General features: G+C 53.0%; 1 protein-coding gene across 2 annotated transcripts in view; it reads right to left on the minus strand.

Moving 5' to 3' along the window:
* MGAT5B (alpha-1,6-mannosylglycoprotein 6-beta-N-acetylglucosaminyltransferase B) overlaps positions 1-20,412 on the minus strand; it is a 65,878-nt gene extending 45,466 nt beyond the window's left edge. Inside the window, exons 1-2 of one of the 2 annotated variants that reach the window (XM_041719819.2) lie at positions 20,205-20,412; positions 12,638-12,750 (exon numbers count right to left, since the gene is read on the minus strand). In XM_041719819.2, the coding sequence (XP_041575753.1) occupies positions 12,638-12,750; positions 20,205-20,272 (181 nt within the window). In that variant the 5' untranslated portion in view covers positions 20,273-20,412. The remainder of the gene's footprint in view (positions 1-12,637; positions 12,751-20,204) is intronic. The other variant, XM_072936985.1, reaches the window with a different exon arrangement.
* Positions 20,413-27,370: the final 6,958 nt, after the last annotated feature.

The following is a 27,370-nucleotide window of genomic DNA, read 5'->3' on the forward strand; positions in this document are numbered from 1 at the left end:
ACTTTAACAGCACAAAAACCCAGTACAACAGTTCTGAAAAATTAAACAGTGCTGAAAAACACTTTCTTTTAAAAAACAAAGCCACCAAGCCGCTAATTAGAAAGGAAAAATATTCTAATTTCCCCTGATAACCAGCAATGATGGGACAGCAAATACAAGTAAACCCAACTGATAGATTAATTGGAGTTTGTTAAAGTATGACAGGGTTTTGACAGTTTTCCTGAGTGGCAGCCACGCTTTCCAGGCAATCACTGAACTGACAGAGGTTTTCATAGCAGCACTAGGAAATAATGATTGCAATCAATCATATCTTACCGGATTTCATGAGACACGCTGGTAAACACAGCAGAGGGAGGAGAATTATTTATGGGGCTTCTGAAGAGCACATAGCTAAGTAATTGGATGAAATCAGGGGAAAAAAGGAAAGCAACCCCTAAGGGTGATGTCTCATGGAAGAAGGAATAGCTTCTCTGTGAAATCAGCGGTGTGGTTGAGCAATAGTCAACAGCCAATATGCTCAAATTTGGATGGGTTGAAACCCTAGGGAATTCACTAATGATGTACTTGTCTTTAAAATACCTGCTTGGAGTGAAAGCAGCCGTCAGCAGGCGTCACCCCCAGCCTGTACCTGCCACTGGAACCTCCAGAACAGGAGCCTGGATGAGCATTCAGGGGAGCTCTGCTCTGTGTGCCAACCTGACCTCAAAGGTGAGGTCAGTGAACTCAGGGATCCTTGTGGATCCCTCCCAGATCAGGATATTCTGTGTTTCTGTGGTTCTCTGAGCATGCAGGTATTGTAAATGTAGGTGAGCCCAGTGGGAACAAATGCTGATGTCTGACTCCAGTTCAGAAGGCAGAATAATTTCTTTATTATAACTATTCTATAATACATTAATATACTATTTAAAGGAGATAAAACTACATACCTACTTTTTCTAACTACTATATCTAACTCACAACTCGTGACCCTCTCTCCAAAGTCCAGCCCCAGGCGGGTTGGATTGGCCATCAGCCTCAAACAATCCTCACCAGAATCCAACCAAGCAGTCACCCCAGGTAAACAATTCTCCAAACACATTGCACATGGAAAAAAAACAAGGAGCAGAAATAGAAAATGTTTTCTCTTTCTTTCCTCTGTACTCCTCTATGAAAAATCCTGAGAGAGAGAAGAATGTGCCTACCACAAGCAGGAGTGGAGAGCAGCTGAGAAAGGCACAGCCTCAACCCACACCTCCACAGACCCATGTGAACAGCACCAAAGCATCTCCCTGACCTTTACAGAATTCACAGAATCACTGGGTTGGAAGAGACCTTCAAGATCATCGAGTCCAGCCCAGCCCCAACACCTCAACTCAACCCTGGCACCCAATGCCACATCCAGGCTGGTTTAAACACACCCAGGGATGGTGACTCCACCACCTCCCTGGGCAGCCATTCCAGAACTTTATCACCTTTCTGTGAAGAACTTTTTCCTAATATCCAACCTAAATTTCCCTTGGTGCAGCTTGAGACTGTGTTCCCTGGTTCTGTCAGTGCTGCCTGGTGAGAGAACAACCCCACCTGAGCACAGCCACCTTTCAGGGAGTTGAGGAGAGCAATAAGGTCACCCCTGAGTCTCCTTTAAAATGCAATCCCACACTGTATTCCCAATATCCATTACCTGGCTGCTTGGCTGTTGGTGCCCTCCCTGTCACAGCCCTGCCTGGCCATCCCACAACAGCAAATCCCCTGCTGGTACTGGAGCTCAGACAGAGTGAGATATTGCCTATGTCCATTGAAAATACCAGCTGAATTAATTTCAATCTAAAGCATCATTTGCTGTGGTTTTCTCCTTTAAAGGACAACTCCAGGCTACTTAAACCCCTCAAAAGGGCAGCACAGTCTTGAAAGATTTAGTGCAGAGGAAACTGGAGGATCTCCAGTGGGGCTGAGGCAGACCCAGACCTCGGGGTGGTACCCAGGGCTGCCCTGAGGATCCCATCCTCCCGTGAGGGCACTCACCCTGGCATGTTCCCAGGGAGCAGAGCCCCAGCCCTTCGATTGCCTGCCCCTCTGATGTTCCTCTATTTACTTTCACTATCGATTTTGATTCAAGCAGATTAAAAGACCAAAGAGCCAACTAGCCAAGGACTAACTCTGACACATAATCCATTGCAATCACGGCCCAGAGACCCAGCTCTAACTGGAAACAAGAGAGCCCAAGGCCACGCTCAGGTTTGCATCAATGCCCTCCTCCTGTCTCCATCCCTTTGGGGAAGCTGCTCCAGGGATGGACAATGTCCCTCAGGGTGGCTGCACCCCTTAAGGGCACCCATGCCCCAGCATGGGCTCCCAGCCAGTTATTGCTGCCAGCAAATCCACCCACATCTGCCATTAAACTGCTCCAGATTTACTCATTTAAGTCATACAGAGAAAATACAGCCCTGCTTAGCCAGTGCCCCAAAGGAGGAGAGCACCAGGAGGCCCATGGGGAGGAGGTGCCCGTGAAGGAGCCCAGGGGCTGCTGTGAATTGGACGCTTGAGCAGAGCTCCAGCTGCACCATCGATCTGGAAGTGCCAGCAGCAGAGCAGCTCCCTGGTAATCAGCCAAATTAAGCAGCCTTAAGTCACTGGCTGGTAAAGCAGATTATGTCCCACCTGCCTGCTATCACTGCTATCACCTACTCCTGGATTTATGCATTGACACTGTTGTGTCAGCGTGCAGCCTCAGGGGTTTTCCCTCCCTCTCCCTGCATCCCTGGGCAGGCAGAGCTTGTCAGACCCTCTGTGCCCTTCCAACAACCCTAAGGCAGGACCTGACCCAGGGCTTTGCAGGTGCAGCTGTGGGACAGCAGAATTGCAGCCTTTCCCTGTGCTGCCTGCAGCAGCGGTGCCTGAGCTCCAGGGCACCAGGGGGACAAATGAGCTGCAGGAGTTCCCTGCTCAGAGCCAGACCCAGCTCTGCCCTGCTGCCCAAAGCAGCACCAGCAGTGGGAAATAACCCAGTTCAGCCCCAAAAATCTCTCCTGGAGGCCTCATGCCACCCCTACAGCCAGGCACTGCTCTGCCCATCTCACAGTGTGAAAAATGACTGCTCACTTTTTAAGATTTTATTAAACTTTAACAAAAGCTACAACAAAAGGACTAAATAAGGAAAAAAATTACAGCACAGGGAGACCCTGTCCCTACCAGCCAGGTGTTCATCTTCAAAATAATGCTCCCCCTTTTATTATCCCTAGGAGGCCTGTCAGTGACTCCTTCCTGGCTGTCCAGGGGTGGAGATCACTTTTTTACACCTTGGTTGGAGCTCAGGTGTTACACAGTAATGAGCCAACCCTCCCCAAATGCCCCAGCTACCACCCCATGATAACAATGCAAGGGGTGAGCACATAGTACAGTAACATAACTATACATCTCCAAAACTTCTCTTAGCATATAGATAACATTTACCCCTTAATTGTGAGAGCCAACCATCTCATTACTCATCTGTAACAACAGCAAAGCCATCCTTGGGATGCATGGCCAACAGCTTCAGCAGCACGAGCTGCAGCTCTGCCCCTCACACTGTGGGTTCTCCAGCTGGCATGATGCCCCAGGAGGTGGCTGTGGAAAGCACATTTCTCTCTCTCTCAGGATTATTCATAGAGGTGCACAGAGAGAAATGAAAGAGAAAACAATTTCTATTTATGCTCCATGTTTTTCCTATGTGGAATGTGTTTGGAGAATTGTTTACCTGGGGTGATTGCTTGGTTGGATTCTGGTGAGGATTGTTTGAGCCTGGTGGCCAATCCAACCTACCTGGGGCTGGACAGAGAGAGGGTCACGAGTTGTGTTAGCATCAGAGAGAGTACTATATAGCTTTAGTATTCTCCTTTTATATAGTTTATTAATGTATTTTAGCATAGTTATAATAAAGAAATAATTCAGCCTTCTGAATTGAGTCAGACATCATCATTTCTTCCCATTGGGTTCACCTGCATTTACAATAGGTGTCCCTGTCCCAGCCCCGCTGGCTTTGGGGTCTCATTCCTCCCTCCCTCAGCTGCAGGACCCCGAACTGAGCCTGCACAAGAGGGTCCCGATGCTTTTCCACCCATCCCATCCCTCCCATCCCAAAGGAAAGCCTGTAGGAGCTGCAGCTCCACCCAAACATGTCCTCTCCCTGTTTCCATACAAATAAGAAAAGGCAGGAAAATGAGCAATGCAAACACTCACACTCCCTGTCAGGAGCCTTTCATTGCTGCAAGGGAGAGCCCAGGGCTGTTCTCCCCAACCTTTATTGCTTCTTACCCTGCCATACACACACCAGAGAGCTGATGTCCCCTCTGGGACATGGGGACAGTGCCAGGAGTCCTGCCAAGAGCCATCCCTGCAGGTGAAGGCAGCTGGATCATCTCTCCCCCACAGCCCCTAGAGATGGGCTGGGGGAGTTGGGAAGCTGGGGAAGGAGAGATGAATACACACAACCCCAACACAAGCTGCAGTTCAGCTTTTATTTGGTTTAATATATCTTTTAACGCATCTTTCTTCCTCCTTCTCACCCCCCTTTCACTTTTTCTTTTAAAAAAGCAGCAGCAGGGAGTTTTTAGTTGCTTCTCTATTGCCAGCCAGCACTATTTTAAATTGCATTTTAAGCTGTTCTGCGGCACTTCAAACACCTCACGCTGCAGGACAGGCTTCCAAATTACAAGATTAACATTGATTTTAAATTGCTTCCTAAAACACAAGGGCTCCAGCACGGGGATGGATGAAGGGCAGCTGCTCTAGCAAAGCCCAAAGGACAGCAGAGCTCCTGGGGCATGGCTGCACCCCACACTGGGGTGGATGCTTGTGGGACTGGGGGCAAACTGGACCCTGGATTTGCAGCTGAGACCCCCAGTTTCAGGTGAAAAGCAGCACACACAGGCCCCACAGGACAGGGACAGCCCCAGAGTGACTCCACAGACCCACGAGCCAGTGACCAGCCTTGGTGTGGTTCTTGGTGTTTACAAAAGTCATTTCTCCAAGGGCACCAGCGTTTATCTCATCTGGCTGTGCTCCTGATGCTGCCCATTGCTCATCCAGGGATAACTGACCTGCCAGGAGCCAGTGCCCCATGGATTGCAGGAAGGGAAGGATTGCACCCAGCACTTGCACAGTGGGAAGCTGCAGGAGGCTCAGCCCCCCATCAACCCTCCAGCCCTGCACATCCAGCCCTGCACATCCAGCCCACAGCCACACTCACAGCTGCCCCGAAAGGTGAAGCTTCAGGAACAGCAGAACTCACTCATTTAACACTTCTAAAACCATCACCCTTTCTCCTTCAGCCAAAAAGATTGGCCCAAACAGTGCTGGGCATCCTGCCACTTTGCTTCCAGGGGCAAATAAATCATCCCTTCCTCCAAACCCATCAGTCTCCAGCGAGCCCAGGTGCTGGTTCCTCCAAGCAGCAGCAGAGCCCAAAGCAGGGCCCCAGGGCTGGGGGGCACTGGCAGAGCTGCAGGATGAGCCTCAGCTAATCTCTTCTCAAGCTGAACTGAGCCCTGCTCTCTCGTTTAAGCCAGAGAAACAAATAAATCAATGGGAAAACCCAGCTTTTACAGAGGCTGCTATGGTTCCCACTGTGCTAGTTTTATTTTCTGAAGTACCTGCTGCCTCCCAGGCTCGGGATGAATTTTGATTTAGGAGTGAAAAGGGGTAATAAAAGCATAAAGAGCCATTAACATTCCTCCTGGCCATGGTGGGGTGTTGGCTCATCACAAGTTGATGGAAATGCCATTTGACTTCCTTATGAGCTATAGAAAATCAATTAATTGATTTAATCATTCCCTGGGTGTCCTTGCTTATGGAGATAAGAGAGTGCCAGGGCAGCAGGAAGCTGCTCCTGCCTCCTCTGACACAGGGCCAGCACACATCCCTGCTCCGAGGCTCTCATCTCTGCTGCCCCACTCCAAGATGTGTGAATTCACACTTCCATTTTCCAATAAGTTTGATGGCATAATTTTTTTCCTCCTCTTTAAGCCACAGGCATTCAATTCTGAGCAGTAATTGCATGAAACAGGCACTTCTTCAGGAAGAGACATTTTCCCAGGGTGGATTAAGCCTTAACCACTACAACAGCAGCCCTGACACTTCTCTTTACCCCTCTGTGCCCTGCAAAGTCTGCATTTTGCATTTTGCTCCCCCAGCACATCCCCACAGAAGTGGGCAGGAATATTCAGTGTCATGTGGAGCCCCAGGGATGCCTTTATTGTCATTATTTTAATGGCTCTCCTTTCTCTGCCTGCAACACTAATTTAATAAGGGCAGTAAAGTTTTACAGCTCCACTTTAAACTCCATTTCCATGAGTTGGTCAAGGATGGGAGCACAGGGCACCTAAGGATGGATGCAGAGCTTGGGACACCAGCAGAAGAAGGAGAGGCCACATGCTTTTAATCCACCCTCATTTTCACAGAATCACAAGGTTGGAAGAGACCTTCAAGATCATCAAGTCCAACCCAGCCCCAACACCTCAACCAAACCCTGGCACCCAGTGCCACATCCAGGCTGGTTTAAACACACCCATGGATGGTGACTCCACCACCTCCCTGGGCAGACATTCCAGAACTTTTCCCCACCCAGGCAAAACAATGGTCTGTTCCCAAAAAAATGCAGATTAAGGACACCCCTGAGCTGGCCATGGAGGTGAAACCCCAGCATGGTGACGCTGATGGCACTGGTGGGTGCTGTGTCACTGCTCAAAGAGCCCTTGGGGCAGTTGAGCATGCAGCAGGAGCTGGCAAAAGGCAACATTTGGGGCAGAAAGCCCTCACCCCGCAGCTGGGCTCTGCCTCCTTTGTGTGCCTTCCCTTTGGTGCCTCTCTTAACTCCTTTTTCCCCACCAATATTTAGACAAGGAAGGAGGAGCATGGTGCCGAACTCAGCATTTCCAGGGGAGCCCGGGAGCCAGTCCTGCTGCTCCAGGAGAAATCAAAAACCCATCAGCTCCCAGCAAAGCTCCTCGCCAAGGAGATGCTCCCAGAGCCAGCCAGCTCCACTTGGCACCAACCAGAAAACTTCTCCCAGCATCAGCTGGCTGCTCCAGCCTCTGAGGATTCACAGAGTGGCTTTGGAAGGGGAGGATGCAGAGAGGCTGGAAGGGAGCCCCAAGCACTGAAGAGCTGCCCAGCACGCTCCTCCACATGGCTTCCCCCTGGCTGGCACCCAGAGGCTCCAGGAGAGCCTAATCCAGCTCTGCATGCAGCAGTGACAGACAGACACCGTGACAGACAGAGATTGAGAACCCTCTCCCCAAGGACTGAGACCCCTACCACAGGGAGTAGGGGGGAGAATGGCATGACCTGTTCTTCTCCAGGAACTTCAGTGGACTTATTCTTCATTGTGTTTGTTCTGCCTGGATGATTTTCTGTAGATTCACCTGTTCCCCCCGTAGCAATTTCAATAGACTCTCATTGTTCTGCATGTTCCCCCCTTTCCCTCTGTGGACTATAACTGGACCCCTGGGTTGGGCAGGACTTTGGAGACTCTCCCCAACACAACAAGATGGATCCCCATCATCCAGACCAGTGAGGACCTCGTCTGTGTTGGCAGCTATTCCCATCCCCTCTCTCTCTCTCTCTCTCTCTCTCTCTCTATCCTTTTTATTTCTTTTCTGACCCCACTATCACATTTATTGTTTTTGGCCCCTAATAAAGGTGCATTTGCTGTGATTAAACTGATAGTTCCCTGCTGTTTGTCTTTTGCACTTTGGGATTGGCTAAGGAACCATCACGACACCCGCTATAAGCGGGTCATGACAGAGGGGATGGGAGAGGGTGTTGGATTAAGTTTTTTGTTTTTATTTAGAGATGGAGTAACTGAGAGGTGTTTTAAAACACTAACAATAGTGTTGCTCTTAATACTCTTAACAAAATTTATCCTACTCCATAACATCTGTTATCCTAAAATTTACATACAAATACCCACTATATAAACCTTCTGTCAAGTTCTAAAAATTTTCCACTAATTCATTTCCCACAAGAGGGGAACCTGCTGTCTTTTGAGGGAGCTTTACCTAAAAAGACTCTGGATTCAGGCCCTGAGAAGAGTCTCATCCCTCCTGCTGGAGCAGCATCAGTGAGACACGCTCCAGCATCTGCTGATCCTGACAAGCTGCTCACGAGCGCTGCATTATCCAGGGCTGCTCAGCAGACAACATCAAAACATGACACCAGCAGCCCAGGAGAGGGTTATAACTCACTCAGGAAGAAACTGGGAATAATTAGTGCCCTGTTTGCCGAGCAGAACCCACCCAGCTCCCTCCCTCCCTCCCCTGTCACTGTCACTTGCTCACACGAGTCTTCACAACCGGTTCTCCTGTCGCCTCCGCTGAGCGTTACAGGCAGCAAGATAAATTTATAACTCACATGACTTCTTAAAAGCAAAGGGAACACGAACATCCCTGGAACCACACGTCTGTGGGCTGTGTCTCAAGGAGACAGCAGCCCAAGCCCTCGCTCCAGCCGCTCTCCCCAGCCAGAGCAGGTAAAAAAAGGGATTCCCAAAGCCACAAAGCAACTTTTGGGTATTCTGCCCAACCCAAGCTCCTGTCAGAAGAATTGTGTGCTCTGCCCAGAAGCTGACTGGGATCAATCACAAGTGGCAGCAACCCAAATTTGCAAATGGATCCCGAAAATTACCTTTCCCAAGGGAGAGGGGAGGTGAACACATCTGTATTTTATTTTAAAGCTCTCCTGGGCTGAGCAGCATCTCAGTGGAGCCAGGATGGGGCTGAACTGAGCTGTGCCCTCCTCTGTTGTCACAGGGGGTCAGGATCATGGACAGACCGCCTCCTCCTCCTCCTCCTCCTCCTCCTCTCCCAGCACAGCTGACTGCCAGGGGGGATGACAGAGTTACTCAAGCTCGCTCTGATCATTTGCAAATCCAAGCCTGACCTTTCTGCATCCTCTGTGAGAACAAATGGTGATGTTACCTGGCCATGCTAACCCAGCTGGGACGCTGCTGGAGCAGAAGGAAAAGCAGCAGAGCCGGGAGCAGGAGCAAAGGACCCCTCTGAGGAGATCATGTAGGTTCTCACATTTCTATTTGGCCTCTCTGCTCCGCTCCTCAGGGAGCAATCCAAGGCATTGAAATAACATGAGATCCCGTTGCTTCACGGTGCTGTGGCTCTGAAACGGTGAAAATGCCCTACAAAACCCGGAGCAACCTTCAGCATTACCATCTGCAGCACAGTTCCCACCCCTCCACAACATCCCTGCTCCAGAGAGAAACAGAAGCCACAAACATCAAAGCTCACAGCTGCGCTGCACAGCCCCAAACATCTCCCTCTCTCCTCTTCTGTGTTCACTGATGGAAGAAATCATTTTAAGCAGGTGAGACACCAGGAACTGGAGCAAGCAACAGCAGCAGGAGAGGCAGAGCACTCCAGGAGCTGAATACTGAGAGGGTTTGAGGAGAACAGGGCAGGATTCCTGCCAGGTGACATTACACACCATCTCCAGCACAACATGCCTTGGCTGTTGGCTCTGGATCTCTCCCGAGTCCTGTAGCCCAACGTGACAAACCAGAGCCATTCTGACACCACAAGGAAGCCCCAGTGCTCAGCTTCCCCGTGGTCTGCATGTTGCACAAGACACCCCAAGCCAGCAAAGGCAGGCTTCCACATTTTTTTTCTTTTCCACATTTATTTTTATTCCCTCCAAAATGAATGTAAATGACCAAATCTTCTTGCAGCAGAAGCTGGTCTGTGGTGACCTGCAATTCTGCTGGATCACAGACCACGGGAAGTCCCTGCTGCTGCACTGCCCACCTCCAGACAGATTCCAGGTTGAGTTACCATTGCCCAGCTGCAACGTCCCAGTGCTGTAGGACTGGGAAAACCTCTGTTCTAGCCCACAGGCTGCTTATCACCCCATTAGGACCCATATCCTGCAGCCCTGAGATCAGACCCCAAAACACATCTCAGCAACCCAGGACAAGGTGCAACAGCCTTGCAGAGGCTGAGCTTCACCTCTCCTGGTTCTGTTTTCCAGTTTGTGCTCTAAAATCATCTCTCCCCCACCCTTGTCCTTCCTTCATCCCATTCCCACCCATCCTGCTCCCAAAGCCGTGCAGGATACACAGCACAAGAGCCCAGTTGTGGCCAGCCACAGGAAACCAGCTGGAGATGCTGGGGTGGGAAAAGGCAGGTGTTGATCTCTGCAGCTGAGCAGCAGGAAACACTTAAAAACAAGTTGAAAAAAAATAGCTATGGGAACAGCAAACACACAACTCCAGCCCCCAGCAAACCCCCACTTCCCAAAGGCTGCAGGACCTCAGGAGCTCAGCACCAGAACCGCTGCTGCAGCAGTGACCCCGGGCACAGAGATACCTGTGAACCACTTCAAATGCTTCTAGCCAAGTTCCAACAAGGTCTCCTGAAATCAAATCAGGCCCCTCTTGCAGGCAGCAGCTGCCCAGCACGGGGGCAGAGCTCTGCTCCAGCCTTTCAGGACCTGTCCTACACCTCCCCTGGGTTTGCAGCAAATTCCTCCAGCACCTCATGTCCAACCCTGCAGGAATCAACAGCAAGAGGAACCCAAAGGATTTTGACTCTTTGAGCCAGCTACAGCAGTTGCAGGCAATATTCCAGCCACATCTAATCACGTTTTAACACTTAATAACCTATTTTCACTGGCTAATCCCCTGCAGCAGCAAGCTGCACCAGCGGGATGTACATCCCACCAAATCCAGCCTGGGGCACAGCCACGGGCTGAGGGACCACAGCCAAATCCTCCCCAGCACCATGATTGCAGAATTTGGTCCTTTTTCAGCAGCAGCCTCCTGCCCCCTGACTCCAGCAGTAAAACAACTGCAAGAAAGATGCTTGGGTGGAAAAAAGGCTCATCAAACATATTAAATTCTAAATGAGAGGAGAGAAGAGGGCACAGAAAACTCAGTCTCCTCAGTCTAGAGCCCTTCCCAAAGCATCTCCCACATTCAAAATTTATAGACTTCTCTGTTTCCCTTTTTTATCTACATCTTTGTTTGCAGAATAAATTCTCTCAGTGGCCATTTCAAAACGAAGGAACCTTTGTCTGTGTTTACTTGACAGCAGTGGATTAGGAGAAAATAACTTGCATTTCAGAAGGGCTTTTTTTATTTATTGTTAAGATGCAAAGCCTCTGCTGCAGCGAATCACCAAGCAGAGAATCCATCTGAGGAATGATTTCTGGCACACACCAAGAAACTTGGCTTTTGGAGAGAACCTCCGAGAAAGGCATTCACATACAAAAAAATCAAATTTTAAATGGGATTAACTTCTGGACTGTGACATTATCCATTTCCCCCGTTCATGCTCCTGCCTCACATCTATGTTTATTTTGGTTATGACTGGCTGCTCGCACAGTTCAGGAGCCAGGAAAGCTCTGGGCAGGGCTGGGGCATTTTCATGTCTCCCTTTGAATTGCAGCAGCTGAGGCTCAAGGCTGGGCTGGGCAGGTCACTCAGCCCTGAGTGCCCTCCCCAGCCTCCAAACAGAGGGGTCAGCCCTGCCCACAGCCCCACTCAGCTGGGTGTGCTCTCAGAGGCTGCAGGGATGGGGTTTCCCATCTCCCCAGGGGCTGTGACTCCCCATTTCCAAGGGAGGCTGCCCAGGATCCATCACCCTTCCTGCCTTTGCCATGGCTGGGATAGCTGGTTCTTCCACCATCAGATCCTGCCCCCAACAGCCACAGCCTTTCCCAGGTGACAGAGGGAGGTCTGTGGTGACACTGGCCAGCTCCTGGCCAGCACATTCCCTGAGCCTTGGTCCCACCCTGCTCTGGGGGTTACTCACCCCTGGGAGCAGGTGATGGGGCACGGCCAGTCCCTACAAACCAGTGTGACAGGACAGGCTGAATCCCGAAAAGCTGAACCCCAAAACCTGAACCAGGTGTTAAAGAGTGAGAAAAAGCCTCTCAGGCTGTGCCTGCCAAGCTCTGGGGACAAAGAACACAACCTTCCTCCAGAGGCAGGAGAGAGGAGGCTTTGTGTTTTAAACCAGTGTGTGAGGCCATGAATGAAGCTCATCTTCCTCAATAAGAAGCACAGCAACAGCCAAATGTGCAGCAATTCATCTGGAAGCAATAGTTTGTTTGGCAAAGCCACTGAATATAGAAAAAAAATTGGATTTGCATTGAAATTTTGAGCTTTCTAACAAAGCAGGATTTGCCTTACCCATTTAGAAAGCTAAGAGACCAAAACCTTGAAAGATTAGAGGACCTAGGTCATAATTTACTTCTTTTCTTCTTCTAATGAGACCAGTCAGGCATCACCAGAAGCAACATTCAACCTGCACCACCTCGGAGCAAGGCAGCATCTCTCCCAGCCAGCAAGGCTGGTGCTCACAGCCCTCAGCAGAGCCCAAGAGGGTCAGGCAAGAGGGTGAACCCATTTACACACCTCGATTTAATCACCTGAACCCCTGACTCTGGCAGCAGTTTGTTTTCTTTTTTGTTCTACTGCATTTGTATTTTTAATTTTCCTAGTAAGAACTGTTATTCTAATTCTCATATCTTTGCCTGAGAAGCCCTTAATATCAAAACTACAATAATTCAGAGGGAGGGGGTTTACATTTTCCATTTCAGGGGAGGCTCCTGCCTTCCTTAGCAGAACCTGTCTGTTCGAAGCAGGCCAGGCCGGGCACGGAGCCGCGCTCACCTTCGGTGCGGATGGTGAAGGGGGAGTCCCCCGGGCGCTTGGCTGAGAACTGCCCTCCCAGGGATGTCATCAGGAAGCACAGGGTGAAAAATCCAATGCCCAGCACGAAAATCCTGCAGGAGAGAAAGCAGAGCTGGAGCAAGGTGTGATGAGGAGCCAGTTCCTCCCTGCTGGGCCTGCCCCACCACCCTGGGGTCATCCCCTTGTGGTCCTGTCAGAATCTGAGGTATTGATGATCCTGAGATTGTAGAAAGTCTCTGTCTGTCAGCCCCACTACCAAAGAAGAAGTCATAATTCGTCTGTGCTGGTTTCAAGGTTGTTTATTCTGTTTATCTCTAACATGTTCTGCTGCCCTGCCGCAGCTCTGTCCTGCAGGGCAGCGTGTGGGGCTCTGCCCTCAGTGGGATGGTACAAACATTAAATACCAGAAACTACCTGTGCTGGATTTACAATAACGTGCCAATATCTGTCACCTACGTTGGACAGTGTGTCCCCAACCTAAACCAACAGAAAAATGCCAACACTGCAGTGAAACATGGAGGGCATGAAGAAGGAGAAAAAGGACAAGGCACACCCAATTTCCTCCATCTTGTCCCCTTTGGATCCCTAATCTAGAATCCTAAAATTTTACTTTTGCACCCGTGCCACACCTAATTATTACTTATATCAAACACTCAGAGCTTGTAATTGATCCTGTAAGATTGAAAACTCTTTTCCATGGACAGAGATCACAGACAGTGTCTCTGGGGGCTCTGTCCAGGGGGGTTCCTGACCCCTGCCAGGGTCCCAGACCTGCCAGGGCAGCCAGAGGGAAGCCCTGGATTCCCACACCCTTGCACAGCAGCAGGAGAGGCTTTGGGTGTCTGGGACAATCCCAGCTCCATCCCTGAGGCTCACACCCCACCCAGCCCTGGCAGGGAGTATCGGTGCAGCCCCAGCCAGGCCAGACCCTCGTGTGCTTCACAAAGAGCCCAGGACACAAACCCTGGCACTGAGCAGGGACTTTTGCCTGAGAACCCCCTCTGAAATCCCTGCAGCCTCTCCGACAGGCTGGAGGAATCCTGCCCTGCACTCAAGGAGGAGTGGGGATTTGCATCTTCAGCGGGGAAGCTGAGCCAGACCACAACTGCCCTGTGATGCTCCAGCCCGACAACCCAGAGCACAGGAACCACTCCAATAAACAATACCTGTGTTCCTCTGGCAGAGAGGAGTGAAGAGAGACCTTTACCTTCCCTTCCTCCCACAGGATCTAAAAAAAACCCTTTTAGTTTTTTATACAAAGCCTTTTGTTCCACTGTAACTTGGCCACTGGCATCGTCATTGTGTCCCCTGTGCACAAGGGACAAGGAGGGACCTGCAGGGCAGCACTCATGTGGCCTGGGGCCACCCCATCACTGCTTTGTTCAGCGGGAAAGTGGCTCCCAGGGGACACACTGGGCAGGATGTCACCTCCAGGAGGGGCAGGAGCTCCCAGCACTGCTCCTGCTCAGCCCAAATTCAGGCCAGTCCCTCTTTTGGGGGTGAAGGGCTGAAGGTAAGAGCTCTGTGCCAGCCTGGCTGTTGTGCACCAGGGAGTGCACAGCAGAGTGCTCTGTGCCAAGGGATGGATGTCTGGCCTCCTTCCACAGCTCAGAGATGCTGCCATCATCCCCGGGACTCCCTGGAGGTGCAGCAGCCTCCAGCAGCACACGGGAAAAGCCCTGGCAGAGGCACTGCCAGTGTCACTGTGACAGCTCCCAGAGCAGCAGCATCAGCTCAGCCACCAGACCCAGGGGAAATCTCCAGCAGGAGAAAGAGAAAAGAGAACCCCCAGCCAGCCTCGAGAAACAACAGGTTTGTCTTCCAACAGGGAAATCCTGTGTGGGACAGGAGCTGAGGGAGCCCTCGGGGTGCCCTGGCATCGCTGCCTCTCAGCATCCCTGAGCCAAAGGGAAGCAAAGCACAGAGGACAGGAGCCTGCAGCTCTCCTTTGGAATCTCACAGCATCCTCCACAGGGCTCAGGAGCTGCACAGCCACAGCACAGCCACCCAGGCTTTTCCAGGTGCACAGGAGCCCCCAGCCCTCCACCTAAGCATTCCTACTCAGCGAAAAGGCAGAGGAGTAGGAACCAGCCTTCAACTCTGCGCTACAGCACGCCAGCACTGCAATTATCTGCTGCTGGAAAGGGCTAACAAATAAAGTGACCTGCTTCAAAGCCCTCGTTAGTGACTGGAGATGTTGTGGAGAGCTCAAGTACCGTGTCAAGCAGCTCAAGAAGGGCTGGGCCTCCCCAGGGAGATCTAGTGGAGAAGCTCCCAGGGCAGGTCCTCACTGTCCCAGCTGGCACAGCCAGGCTTTCCTTGCCTGGAGAGACTCTGGGCAAGGCATGGCACTTACACCTCCATGCAGGCAGCTCTGATGCTGCTGTCACACACACAGCACACCCCTGAGCCCAGATCCAGGGCAGCCAGCTCAGCAACCAAGGGTTTCCTTTGCCTGCTCCGAGGAGGATCAGCCTTGCTCACAGCAGACAACTCCTGCCCATCCCTGGGCTCTGGACAAGCAGCACAGCTCCTCATCCCCTTCTCACCTCCCACCTAATCAGGGGGAAAAGCAACAATCTGGGCTTGTCAGCACTGCCAGCAGCACACTCAGCACCAGCACAAAGCCTCCCTGACAGCCAGGCCAGAGCTGGCCTGGGAGAGCTGACCCAGCTGGGAGAGCTGAACTATTTTGGGGAGCTGACCCAGCTGGGAGGGCTGACCCACCTGACAGAGCTGAACCATTTTGGGGAGCTGACCCACCTGGGAGAGCTGATCCCCTGGGAGAGGGGATGCTGAAGTGCATCGCTAGAACTGCCTGACATCCCTGTGCGGCCTGGACCAGCTCAGGTCCCTTTATTTCTGAATGAGCCGCCGCTGGAGGGGTGGGAAGCAGTTTCTACAAGCCACATAAACCACTGTGCACTCCCTAATCCGGGCTCCCATCCCTAAAGGCCTGGCTACAGGCACAGCCCCACAGGCAGTGAGCAGTGGAGCAGAGCCACCCCTCCCCAGCAGATGCTGCTGAAGCGTGGAGCTGTGGGATCTGCACACAGACACGATGCAGAGCTCAGCCCCTCCCCAGGGCAGACCTGGGAGAAGGTTTGCAGAGAGCTGTGGTCCAGCTCCAGCAGGGAGGTGATTGTGGAGGCAGCAGAGCATCCCTGATGCTGCAAAGTAGCGTGGTGTCCCATAAATAGCTTGGAGAGGGGGTGATCTGGGGACGTTAGTGCATTATGTGCCATTTTCCCAGCCTGAGCCCAGTGCAGTGCTGGCTCTGGGAACACCCTGGAAGGGATTGCTGCACCCAGCTGGCTTTGGAGGGCTGAATTTGCCCTTAGGGAAAGCTGTCTGCCATGGCACTTCCCTGGCAGGAGAGCACAGCAGCAGGCTGGAGAAGAAACAAGCTGAAAGGGGACAAAGCCCAGGCAGGTCCTGCACCCCAGGGTCCTCCCTGGGAGCACATCTGGTACAAAACCCACCCAAGGACCCATCCTGGTATCCCCTCCTCCAAGGGGCATTTTAACAAAGCATCACCTGAATAAATGCTCAGCCCTGATCCTGCTCTCACACCTCTTATTGACAATATCTTCATCATTATGCAAGACCTTGTTGACGCTTTTTAATCTTCATAATTATAGTCTGGCAAGGAGGGATCGTTAAGCACTGAGCAGAAAGAAAAAGGGGAAGGGAAGAAAAAAGATCCAAAGGTGATCTGTGCTCCACCATCTCCCTAGGAAACAAAACCTTTTTTCATTTTGACTGGATTACAGAGAGAGTAGGGGAGATGCAAGATGCTTTTTTTCCTAAAAAAAAAAAAAAAAAATAATAATAATGAAAAAAAGATAAATTGGAGCCTGACTGGAATTGCTGTCTTTGGGAGATCGGTGGATCCAGCCCAGAGCAGTGCTCCAGGGAGCAGGGATGGTGCAGGGCTGGACTCAGCCTGAGAACCCCAACTCCCTTACTTTTGCTGATGTTCTCCAGGTAAATAAAAGTGCCTGGCCCAGACTCACCTGAGTGGAAACTCCTTATACAGAAAAACAATTCACCACAAAGCAGGTAAAACATAACAGATCCCAGATGGTCCAAAGGCACTGGGTCCTCTCCCCCAAAATCAAACCTAACTCCCTGAAGACTCTGGAGTTCCAAGGACCAAATAACACCTACCCTGCATGCTGGCTTTGCCTGTCATCCCATGTCATGTTTAATTAATCACTCTGACACAGTTCTGGTGCTAAGTCCCTCTCCACATCCTCCCCAAACTGAAATGTTCACAGTTCTGGGCTCTGGCTCGGTGTCCAAAATAAAAAAAAGTGAAATTCCTCAAGTCTTAAATGACAATTGGAAATGATGCCCCAGTCATGGAGGATTTTGTCCCATGGAACTGAAAGCTGGATGTGACCAGGAGGGTCTGAGTGCTGAGCTGGGATGTGGTGGGGGGAGGAAGGCCAGCAGCACCCAGCAGGATGGGACTGTGACACTGGGAATGTGACACAGGACTGTGCCCATGGTGCCACATCACCCAGCTGGGACCCACAGGGACAATCCCACACAGGTGCAGGGGGAAACCAAGAGCCAGGTAACATCTTTTATTAGACAAGTTTTCAACTCCCAAAAGCTGAGCCACCGTTCCTACCAGCAGAGGTCAGGTTAATGAACGACTCCTCTCCCTCAAACCCTTTTTGCTCAGAGCCCAGCAGGGCTGTGGTGCTGTCAGACCGATGCTGAGGCACCGTGATCCATGCAGGGACCAGAGTGAACTCTCACTGAGCACTGTTACATCCCACAGAAAGCCTGGCTTTGGTTCCCAGCTGGCAAACACAACTCCAGAGCCCAGAGCTGGGTGAGCTGGACGAGGGCTCCTCGGTGAATTCTTGCCTGCATCCAGCACCATGGCAAGTGAGACCCTCTTTGCTGCTGGGATGAAGTCAGAGCCGCCCTTGGACATTCCTGTGCTTTTCCAGACCGATCTGCTCCCTCTCTGCAGGCTCTCTCTCAGCTCAGGGCCCTGCATTGCTTTGCTTAACGTGTCTGGAGGGTGGTTAATGAAATGTTTTGGTGCACAGGATCAGGTTTCCTGTGTGCTGTTTGCTGATGGCACCTCACCTCTGATAGCAGCAAACCCCATCAGGCAGGGATGGCGCCACGGGATTCCCCGGAGCAGTGAGGCTTTGCCCAGCCAGCAGCAGGGAACCCATTCACAGGACCCAACCTGAGTGCCAGGACCTTCTCCCACTGCTGGAGGTTATCCCTGACCCACAGCAGCCGAGGATGTGGGGGAGAAGAGGTGATTTGCACTGGGTTAAGGCTGGAGCTGGGCAGTGCCAACACAAACCCACGCAGGGCTGGGAGCAAGGTGACACAGGGCTGTGGCATGGGGGGTCACATGCAGCATGACAGCAGCAGGGAGGAGGTGCAGAGGTCCTGGACACTGTGGGACAGTAAGGAGAGGGTCTTGGGAATTCCTCCTCTTGCACAGGGAGAGCCCGGCTGTTAACAACGAGGTAACCCTGCTGGTTCCAGTGGCACCAATACTGGTCTGGACTGGTTGGAGAGCAGAAACCAGCCCAGAGCACACGTCCAGGACAGTGCAAGTTCTCCACCTGGACTCCAGAGACCATCCAGCCGTCACAAACCCCTCATCCACACACATCCTCATCCCTAATGGGAGTTCATGACCGCCCTGTGCTCTCCCACCCTGACTCCAGGTCACTGCTGGACACGGGGCTCCCCTGCCTCAGGGGTGATGCCCAGGGCACAGGGATGCTCCAGCCAGTCACTTCCTCACTGTGGAATTCAAACCCAGCTAAGAGAGCAAACAGCCAGGCAAAGAGCATTCCCCGGGGTGAGTGCACCCTTCCTGCATCCCTCCAGTCACTCCCTGCTCCACTCCTGAGCTCTGGGAACCCTCACACCTCTGCCAGCACTTTGGGGCATCCCCCTGGCCAAGCTCCCCAGTCCCAGGCAGCAGAAATCGCTCCAGGCTCCCGAGGAGAGGCAGACAAGCTCCCCACACCTGAGAGCAAGGTGCAAACCCAGCCTGTCCTTCCCCACGCCGGGGGTAGCCTGGGCTAAGCAAAAGGACAGCGAGCAGATCCCTCCGGTGACCCCAGAGCTCCAAACACAGCGAGGAGCGCTGGAAACCGCTGGGCTGGGCTCGCCCCACCTTGAGCTCCGTCCCCCGGCACGTTCGCCTCTATCTCTAAGGGGTTTTGGTCCCTCTCCCCATGGAAAAACCAGGTAACTTCCAACATCTCCCAACATCTCCCGTGTGTCTCAAGCTCGGCAGCAACAGAAGCTCATCTCCATTAAGTCAAGGAAGACTGAGAGCAGGGGCTGGAGAGGGGAAGGGAATGTATGGAAGCAAAAATGGGGAGTTACAGCAAGGGGAAAAAACAATGGGTGGGTATCGGTGTGCTGGAGCCGGAGGGGTTCAGGTTTGGACATCCACCCCAGCCCCACTGCCAGCTCAAGGTGGGTTTTGAAATCCCCAGCTGCACCAGCAGGCTTAAACCAGAGGAACATAATCCCCCCGGAGTACCAACATCTAGAGCCATTCTCAAAAAATCCAGCGGCGAGCAGCCCGGCGATAACCCCAGAGACACCCACCGGCGGCGGGGCGAACCGGGAGCTGGAAGGCAGCGGGAGCTGCCCCGCGGGCAGACCTGCCTGGATCCCTCCCGAATCCTGCCTGAATCCCTGCCTGGATTCTGCCCGGATCCTGCCCGGTCCCTGCCCGGATCCTGCCCGGTCCCTGCCCGGTCCCTGCCCGGATCCTGCCTGAATCCCTGCCCGGATCGCTGCCCGGATCCCTGCCCGGATCTTTCTCGGATCCCTGCCTGGATTCTGCCCGGATCCTGCCCGGATCGCTGCCCGGATCGCTGCCCGGTCCCTGCCCGGTCCCTGCCCGAATCCCTGCCCGGATCGCTGCCTGGTCCCTTCCCCGTCCCTGCCCGGATCCTGCCCGAATCGCTGCCCGGTCCCTGCCCGGTCCCTGCCCGGATCGCTGCCCGGTCCCTTCCCCGTCCCTGCCCGGATCCTGCGTGAATCCCTGCCCGGTCCCTGCCCGGATCGCTGCCCGGTCCCTGCCTGGTCCCTGCCCGGATTGCTACCCGGTCCCTTCCCCGTCCCTGCCCGGTCCCTGCCCGGTCCCTGCCCGGTCCCTGCCCGAATCCCTGCCCGAATCTCTGTCCGGTCCCTGCCCGGTCCCTGCCCGGATCGCTGCCTGCTCCCTGCCCGGTCCCTGCCTGAATCCCTGCCCGAATCCCTGCCCGGATCCTGCCCGGTCCCTGCCCGGATCCCTGCCCGGATCGCTGCCCGGATCGCTGCCTGGTCCCTGCCTGGTCCCTGCCCGGATTGCTACCCGGTCCCTTCCCCGTCCCTGCCCGGTCCCTGCCCGGTCCCTGCCCGGTCCCTGCCATGCCCAGCCGGGCTCCATCCGCCCACCGCACCCCGCACACGGAGCCCGAGCCCGGCCAGCCGCATCCCCCGCCCGCAGCAACCGGGCGAGGCAGCAGCGGCCAGAAGCAAACACCAACTTTACCTAAAGGGTCTCAAGGTGACGAGGCATCTTCTGACCATTATCTTGCCATCCGCGTTGACAGTGATCATCGTTCAAAGTTGCGGGCAGGGGCCGGCCCCGCAGCCCCGCAGCGGCAGCGAGGGCGGCGGCGAGCGGGGCTCAGCGGGCGGGGCGCGGGGCTGCGCGGGGCCGCATGGCCGGGCACCGGGGGGACACGGCCCCCCAGCCCTACCCTTGCCCTTGCCCTTGCCCTTGCCCCTGCCCGCTGCCGCCCGAGCCCATGGCCGGGCCCGCTCCGCTCCTCTCACCCCGCGCTGCGGCTCCGCTCCGCCCCGCACCGCCCCGCGGAGCCTCCGCCGGGCTCCGCCGGGCTCCGCTTGCCATCTAGCGGCAACCCGGCCCGCAGAGGGGGGTAGGGGATGTGGGGGTGAGGCAGCCTCCCCCCGAGGTCAGGGGATGGCGTTTTGGGGCAGCATCCCCGCGCAGGTGGCAGCCCCGGTGTGGGCACCTCGGCAGGCAGGGATGGTCCTTTGGCGGGGGCAGTCACACCAGAAATGCCACCGAGTGCCGTGCCCGGGTGCTGTTTGATTTTTGGGGGGGTTTAGGAGCAGGACAAACCTCCCTTGTGGGGAAAGGCGGGTCTGGAGTCTCTTGAAAGCACCAGGCTGCAGCTCTGCGGTCTCATCACTGTTTTTTCTCTCTGGGGGGCACAGTGACAGCCACATGTGGCTCCCCAAAGTCCCCCCGGGTGTCGCAGGGTGCTGCCGAGAGGACCAGGGCGGTGTCCTTGAGAAGACAAAGGGACGGAAGAGCTGAGGAAGGAGAAGCAGTGCCGAGCTCAGCAGAGGTGTTTCCGGCTCTCCTGTGGAAGGTGACAAGCACAAAAAGCCTCCCAAAAGTTGGGACTTAAAGGAGCCAAGTGTGCACAGAGCCCAGAGACGCCCCATTTCCAGCCCCAGCCAGGATGGGTGCACCCCACTGGGGGTGAGGGAAGGATGCAGCACCCTGGGGTGAGCACAGGACAACACTGTCCCCCCCTGGCCAGGCTACAGGACAGGGCCAGGCCGTGGTCTGGGGGCTGTGGTGCCAACAGAGCCCCTCATGCCACACTGGCCTCATGGCTGGCTGTCCCTCTTCACTGTGGATACCACCATGGGTACCATAAAGCACAGGGTGACACCAGGGCACAGCTGTCCCTTTGCTTTCCCCACAGTGGGATGCACTCCTCCCACGGTTTTCCCCAGCCTTTCTCCATCCCATTTCCCTCCAGACAGGGAAACCTCCCTCCAGCCCCACCTGCCTGGCCTGGCTTAGTGATCTGCACCTCGAGTGCTGAGCAATTCCAACGCCCTCCCAGCACCAGCCACCCACTTCTCTACAAACTGACCCTGGTTGTGCATAATCCCAGGGTTTTCCATGGGGCTGAGGAGGAGGAAATGCTGCTGTGATACTGCATTTCCATAGCCACCCCAGATGCTCACACTGCTTCCTTCTCCCCAGTGGAAACCAGGGATGGCTTTGGTCAGCAAAGCTCCAGGGTGAGCTCAGGGACAGCAGCTGGAAATTTACCCCAAACCAGATTTTTTTTCCCCATGAAACAGCACTTTTTTCCAAGCAGAAGTGAGAGGCAAAACCGTATTCTCCAGGACTTCTGAAATGCAGGAGGATTTTTGTGTTCATCCAGGCTTTTCGTGGGCAGGTGACAGGGAAGGAGTCATTGCCACACCAGGGCTGGGTGGGATCCCAGCAGGATGCAGAGGGATGCACAGACTGAGGATTTGCAGGAAGTGTGGCTCAGGAGCAGCAGCCAGGACTGCCCAGCCAAACCCTCAGTTCATCTTGGCAAGGACACCCTTCCCTGGAGCCCATCCTGTGGGGACCTTGTGAACACAAGCAGGCACGGACAGAGCCCAAACACCAGCTGGGAGCACCTCTGGAAAAGCCACCTGGCGTCCTTCACCTGGCCATTGGGCAAGGAGTGAAGTGCAGGTGCTGTGGGGATGCTGCTACCCCGATTTCCTGCCTGCTCACTCCATTCCTAGCTCCTGACAGGAATTCTCAGTGCTCACCTGAGCTATAAAACCACCTCAAGATGTGGTGCTGCCCTCCAGAGCCCGGTCCAGCCCGCAGCAGGAGGCAGAGCCCTTCATTCCAAGATCAGCTCAGTTCTGTGGGGCTGGAAAATTTCCCAGTGCACATAAACACTGCATGGAGTGGGTGGTGGAGCAGCCAGGCCACTGCCTGGCATGTGCCAGGATCCAGATGTGCCTTCCTGAGGGCCTGGGAGGGACAGGGAACATCCCAGGCAGGAGTGCAGAGCAGGGGGGACCGGAGCTCAGTGAGGGCTCAGTTCTGTGGGGTGGGACCCTCTGACCTCCATAAGGATAATGCATAAAGTCCTTCTGTGCATCCCACAAACTCTGGGTTGTGCCAATCCAGCTCTTCCCAGTGGCAGCAGCTTCCCAGCAGGAAAATCCTGGGGAGTGGTGAAACACCACACATTAATTATTTAAGAATTAGGGGTAAGTGACACTGAGGGGAGAAGGGGTGGTGTCCTCCCATTCCTCTTTCCAGAGCTGATCCTGGGCTGGAAAACACCCCCAAAGGGTTTGGACGTTTCTTGGGCAGGCAGAAGGCAGCTCAGCCATCTTGGCTTCCTCCAGGTGCCTCCTGCAGCACTGACCAGGAAATTAAAATAAAATAAAATATAAAATTAAATAAAATAATACAGAAATCTGCTCTTGTCAGTCTCCATGCAGATGCTGGCAGGGTGCTGGGGTCAGCAGGGAGCAACTTCTGCAGCTCCCAGTTCCCACCAGAATCAGCCATGCAGGATCCATCACCCCAGGGATGGGAATGTGGCATTCCCCACCCCCCAGGGCCCTCATCCCTGAGGAGAAGAGCTGCAGCAGCCAGTCCTTTCCCTCTGCTGATGCTTGAAACAAAAGCTTAATTAACTACCAGCTCGCTGTCTGTTTAGAAGGATAAATCTAAAATCCAAGGATGGTAATAAAGCAGTGAATTATCTTCTTCGGCAGCTGAGAAGCAATAGCCTCAAAAATCAATATGCTGAACTTATACTGCACACACACACACACACACACACTTTTGTTTGTTATTCCAAATTCAGCAGCAGCAGGGAATGGAGAGAACCAACTCAGCACCCAGCTGAACCAAAAGAAACAAGTTTTGCACCAATTAGAGCCCCTGCCCACCCAGAGATGGAGATGGAGCATCCCCAGAGCAGGCTCCAGGCTGCCCCTCCCCAGCTCTGCCTGCAACTGGGGCAGGGCCAAGTTCCAGCTCCAACATCAGAGCATCCTCTGGGAGATGGGACTCACCTGCACCACTGGCCCAGTGCTCTGGTTTAGGGCAAATTTGGGAGGAAACCTCTGAATGGGGTCCCTGTATAAAGCAAATTAAGCAGCCCCTCCCCGCTACTGGTTTGGGAGACATAAACCTCCTTCGAGAGAAGTGGAAAAAACTGTTTCATCAACAAGCAAAGTGCTCACAGACATAGAAAACAAATCCTATCAAACAATGGAACCTCTCGCTGTTCTGAGGAGATGGCAAACTCAGACAGGGCTCCTCACGGGGCGTGGATCAGCTCTCTCAGTCTCTTTATCAGTCCCTCCTGGGCTGGAAAATGCTCCATCCCAAACCCCAGTGGGCCACAGGTGTGAGCTCACAGTGTTCTTCTGGGTTTTCAGTGCAGAGAAGGGCAGATCAGTGCCACGAAAAAGAAAAAACAATCCAGGGAACTTCTCTGCCCCAGCCAGCTAAAAACTAACTAAAAGCCAAGGAGAGCTCTGTCCTGCTGTCTGTCTGTGCTGCAGACAACACAGTCCAGGAGAAGGAATGCAGAGAGGCAAGTGCAGTTTCTGAAAACCACACTTTGTTATTAACTCTGTTATTAAATAATTAGTGTGCTTAACAAAGAGTGTAAACCACTCTTTGTTTTTAACTTTGATAACAAACTCTGCACTTCTCACCCACTTCGCTCTCAGAATCAATCTTAAGGGTGCAGAATTTAATATCCAGCACAAACAGAACAGACAGCTGGGGATACAAGCATCATAAAGTCACCCTGGGAATTTTTAATTGGTCCTTGGTAGCTGTGCAGCCCCGAGTCCCAAAGTTCCCTGCACAGAACATCATGGACTGGGTCACCACAGCTGCAGGAAAGGGGTAATAAACACAGGGGGGCTGTAACCCACCAGAAATAAAGCTTAAAATACATTCTTGCAAAGGTCACAGACACACACGCATCACTGTTCAGCTGGGGGCACCTCCAGAAAAGCCACAGTGACAGGATTTATTTGGGTTTTTGGTGAGCAGTGTGTCCATGTGCTGGGGATCCAAAAGCACCCCAGGACCCTCCAGAGCCTCCCCACTCCAGCCCAGGACCCTCCTCCAGTGCTTTCCAAAGGCTGGGGGCTGGATCTGCCCATGTTTCATCTTCATCCTCTCCAGCCTAAAGCTCCTGGGTCTTCATGGAAAAACAATGATCCCAGAGGGGGAGAATGACAGCAAACGGTGGAGCTGTAATGTGCTGTGACAAGCCACTTCCTCCAGTTCTCCTCGCCCTTGAGATAAGAGAGAATTTGATTGCAGGAGCTGCAATGCCCAAATGCTTTGGGCATTAGGATCAATTAGTCACCCTAACTCCTCTGTCCCCCCAGGCGGCGTTGCTGGGGACAGGGAGCTCTTTTATTGTCACCAAACAACTCGGCTCAGCCTCAATTGCTGCATTCAGCCTCTGCCCATCTCTGTAACAACAGCACAGAAAGGCCCCAGGGACCTCCTGTGCCAGGAGCATCACCAGCCAGGGGCAGCAAAAAAAAAAAAAAAACCCTAAATTTGCTCCTAAAAATGATAGTAAAATGGTTTAAAATCATGGGAATTTAGGGTTAAAAGGAAAATTAAGCTAAGTAGGCCCTGAAAAGAAAATAAATACCTTAAGTACAGGAAGATTTTGGACCTTACTAGAACTGCACCTGTGTAGCTAGTACATGATAAATGATATAATTGTTAGATGTGATGATTGTTTAGTAATTAAATATAATTACTGTGGTCAGGGACCTAAGAAAGATCATGAGAAACTCATGTCAATGTATACAATAGAACAATATAAGTTTAATAATTAATGTGTAAGTTATATAAGGATAGAATATAAAATACGTTCAGCTCGAAAGCCATGTCAGAGTCAGATTTGGGTCTGTACCCCTGATTCCCAGAGCTCTCAATAAAAGCACCTGCAGATAATCCTATCCCATGATTCTGTGTGGTCCTGAATGCTGACAAGAACACTGGGCAAAGAGCAGGGAGGGAATGGAACTGCCCTAAAGCCACCTTTGCATCCCCACACACGGGATGCTCAGGAGCTGTTTACTGGAATTGTTCTCTGCACCCTGGAGCTGTTCACTGAAGCTGTTCTCTGTTCACTGAAGTTGTTCTCTGTTCACTGGAGCTGTTCTCTGGAGTTTTTCTCTGCTCCCTGGACCTGTTCCCTGGCACTGTTTTCCGGAGCTGTTCTCTGTTCCCTGGAGCTGCTCCCTGGAGCTGCTCTCTATTCCCTGGAGCTGTTTTCTGCTCCCTGGCACTGTTTTCTGGAGCTGTTCACTGCTCCCTGGAGCTGTTCTCTATTCCCTGGAGCTGTTCACTGCTCCCTGGAGCTGGCTGCATGGCTGAGGCCTCAGTGGGCTGTGCCACCAGGCAGACACTGATCTCTGTCCCCTCCTGCCCTGGGAGCCCAGTGCTGATGTTCATCACTTCTGCACTGCCTGAAGGCATCCCCGGGGCCGATCCGGCAAGGCTGGGGGTACCTGCAGCCCTCAGCAGGCAGGATGGGCTCTCTCAACCCACGGAGCATCCCTGGGGAGCAGGAGGAGCATCCAGCCCTTGGCTCCCCAGGGATGCTGCAGCCCCAGGGATGCTGCACCCCAGGGATGCTGCACCCCAGGGATGCTGCACCCCAGGGATGCTGCGCCCCAGGATGATGCAGCCCCAGGGATGCTGCAGCGCAGCCCCAGGGATGCTGCAGCCCCAGGATGATGCAGCCCCAGGGATGCTGCAGCCCCAGGGATGCTGCAGCCCCAGCACTGGCAGCACAGCCCAGGACATGTCTGTGCTCGGGTGATGCTGCAGAGCACAGCCGGCTCCGCTGTAGGACACGGGATTCTGGCAGCGCTGCCTTGCAGGGGAATTTGAGAAGCTCCTGCTCTCCCAGCCTGTCAGCGCTGTGAATCCTTCACTTCCATTAGCTGCTAATTCGCTAATTCAACAGAGGAAAAAAATCGATGTAGGGATCACTCCTCAGCTCCCAATAGGATTATGTGTTCTGAGAGCAGCGGGGAAGCTGAATTTCCCTTTCTCCTCCTGCTTAAATAAACCCATGCAATTTTTTTTTTTTCTGTGTTAATTAAACCCAGCAACGACCCCGGCTTCACCGAGAAGCAAACACAAAAGGTGAAAGGAAAACCTGAACCAGCTTTATCGGTCACAAAGGGCTCCTGGCTCCCGGCTGCAAAGGGAGAAGCTCAGAGGAAACATGAGCAGCAATTAAAAATTAAAGAGAGAGGAAGATGTGTGCAGCAGAGAAGGGAGGTGCATTGGGATGGCTGCAGTGCATTAAGGGCAGCTCCTGACCCTCCCTGGGGAGCACAATTCCCTCACTGGGCAGCTCTGCCCAGCCCCATCCAGGCAGGGAAGAGGCAGAAAAAGGGACAGAGAGCCCAGGGAAGAGGAGAGCAGCAGGGCAGGGTAAAGAAGGGACAGAGCCCAGGGTAATGAAGAGCAGCAGGATAGTAAAAGGGTTTTAAAATCATGGGGATTCATGGTTCAAAGGAAAAATAAGCTTAGTAGACCCTGGAAAAATAAACACCCTGAGCACATGAAGAACTTGTACTTGCTAGAACTGCACCTGTGTAGCTAGTACATGATAAATGATATAATTGTTAGATGGGATGATTGTTTAGTAATTAAATATAATTACTGTTTAATCATAAGAATAATCATGAGAAACTGTGGTCAGGGGCCTTTTTCTCCTTCTTCATGCCCTCCATGTTTCACTGTGGTGTTGGCATTTTTCTGTTGGTTCAGGCTGGGGACACACTGTCCAACGTAGGTGACAGATATTGGCACGTTATTGTAAATCCAGCACAGGTAGTTTCGGGTATTTAATGTTT

Source organism: Taeniopygia guttata, chromosome 18, assembly GCF_048771995.1.
Source record: "Taeniopygia guttata chromosome 18, bTaeGut7.mat, whole genome shotgun sequence".
In the NCBI taxonomy this organism is placed as follows: domain Eukaryota; kingdom Metazoa; phylum Chordata; class Aves; order Passeriformes; family Estrildidae; genus Taeniopygia; species Taeniopygia guttata.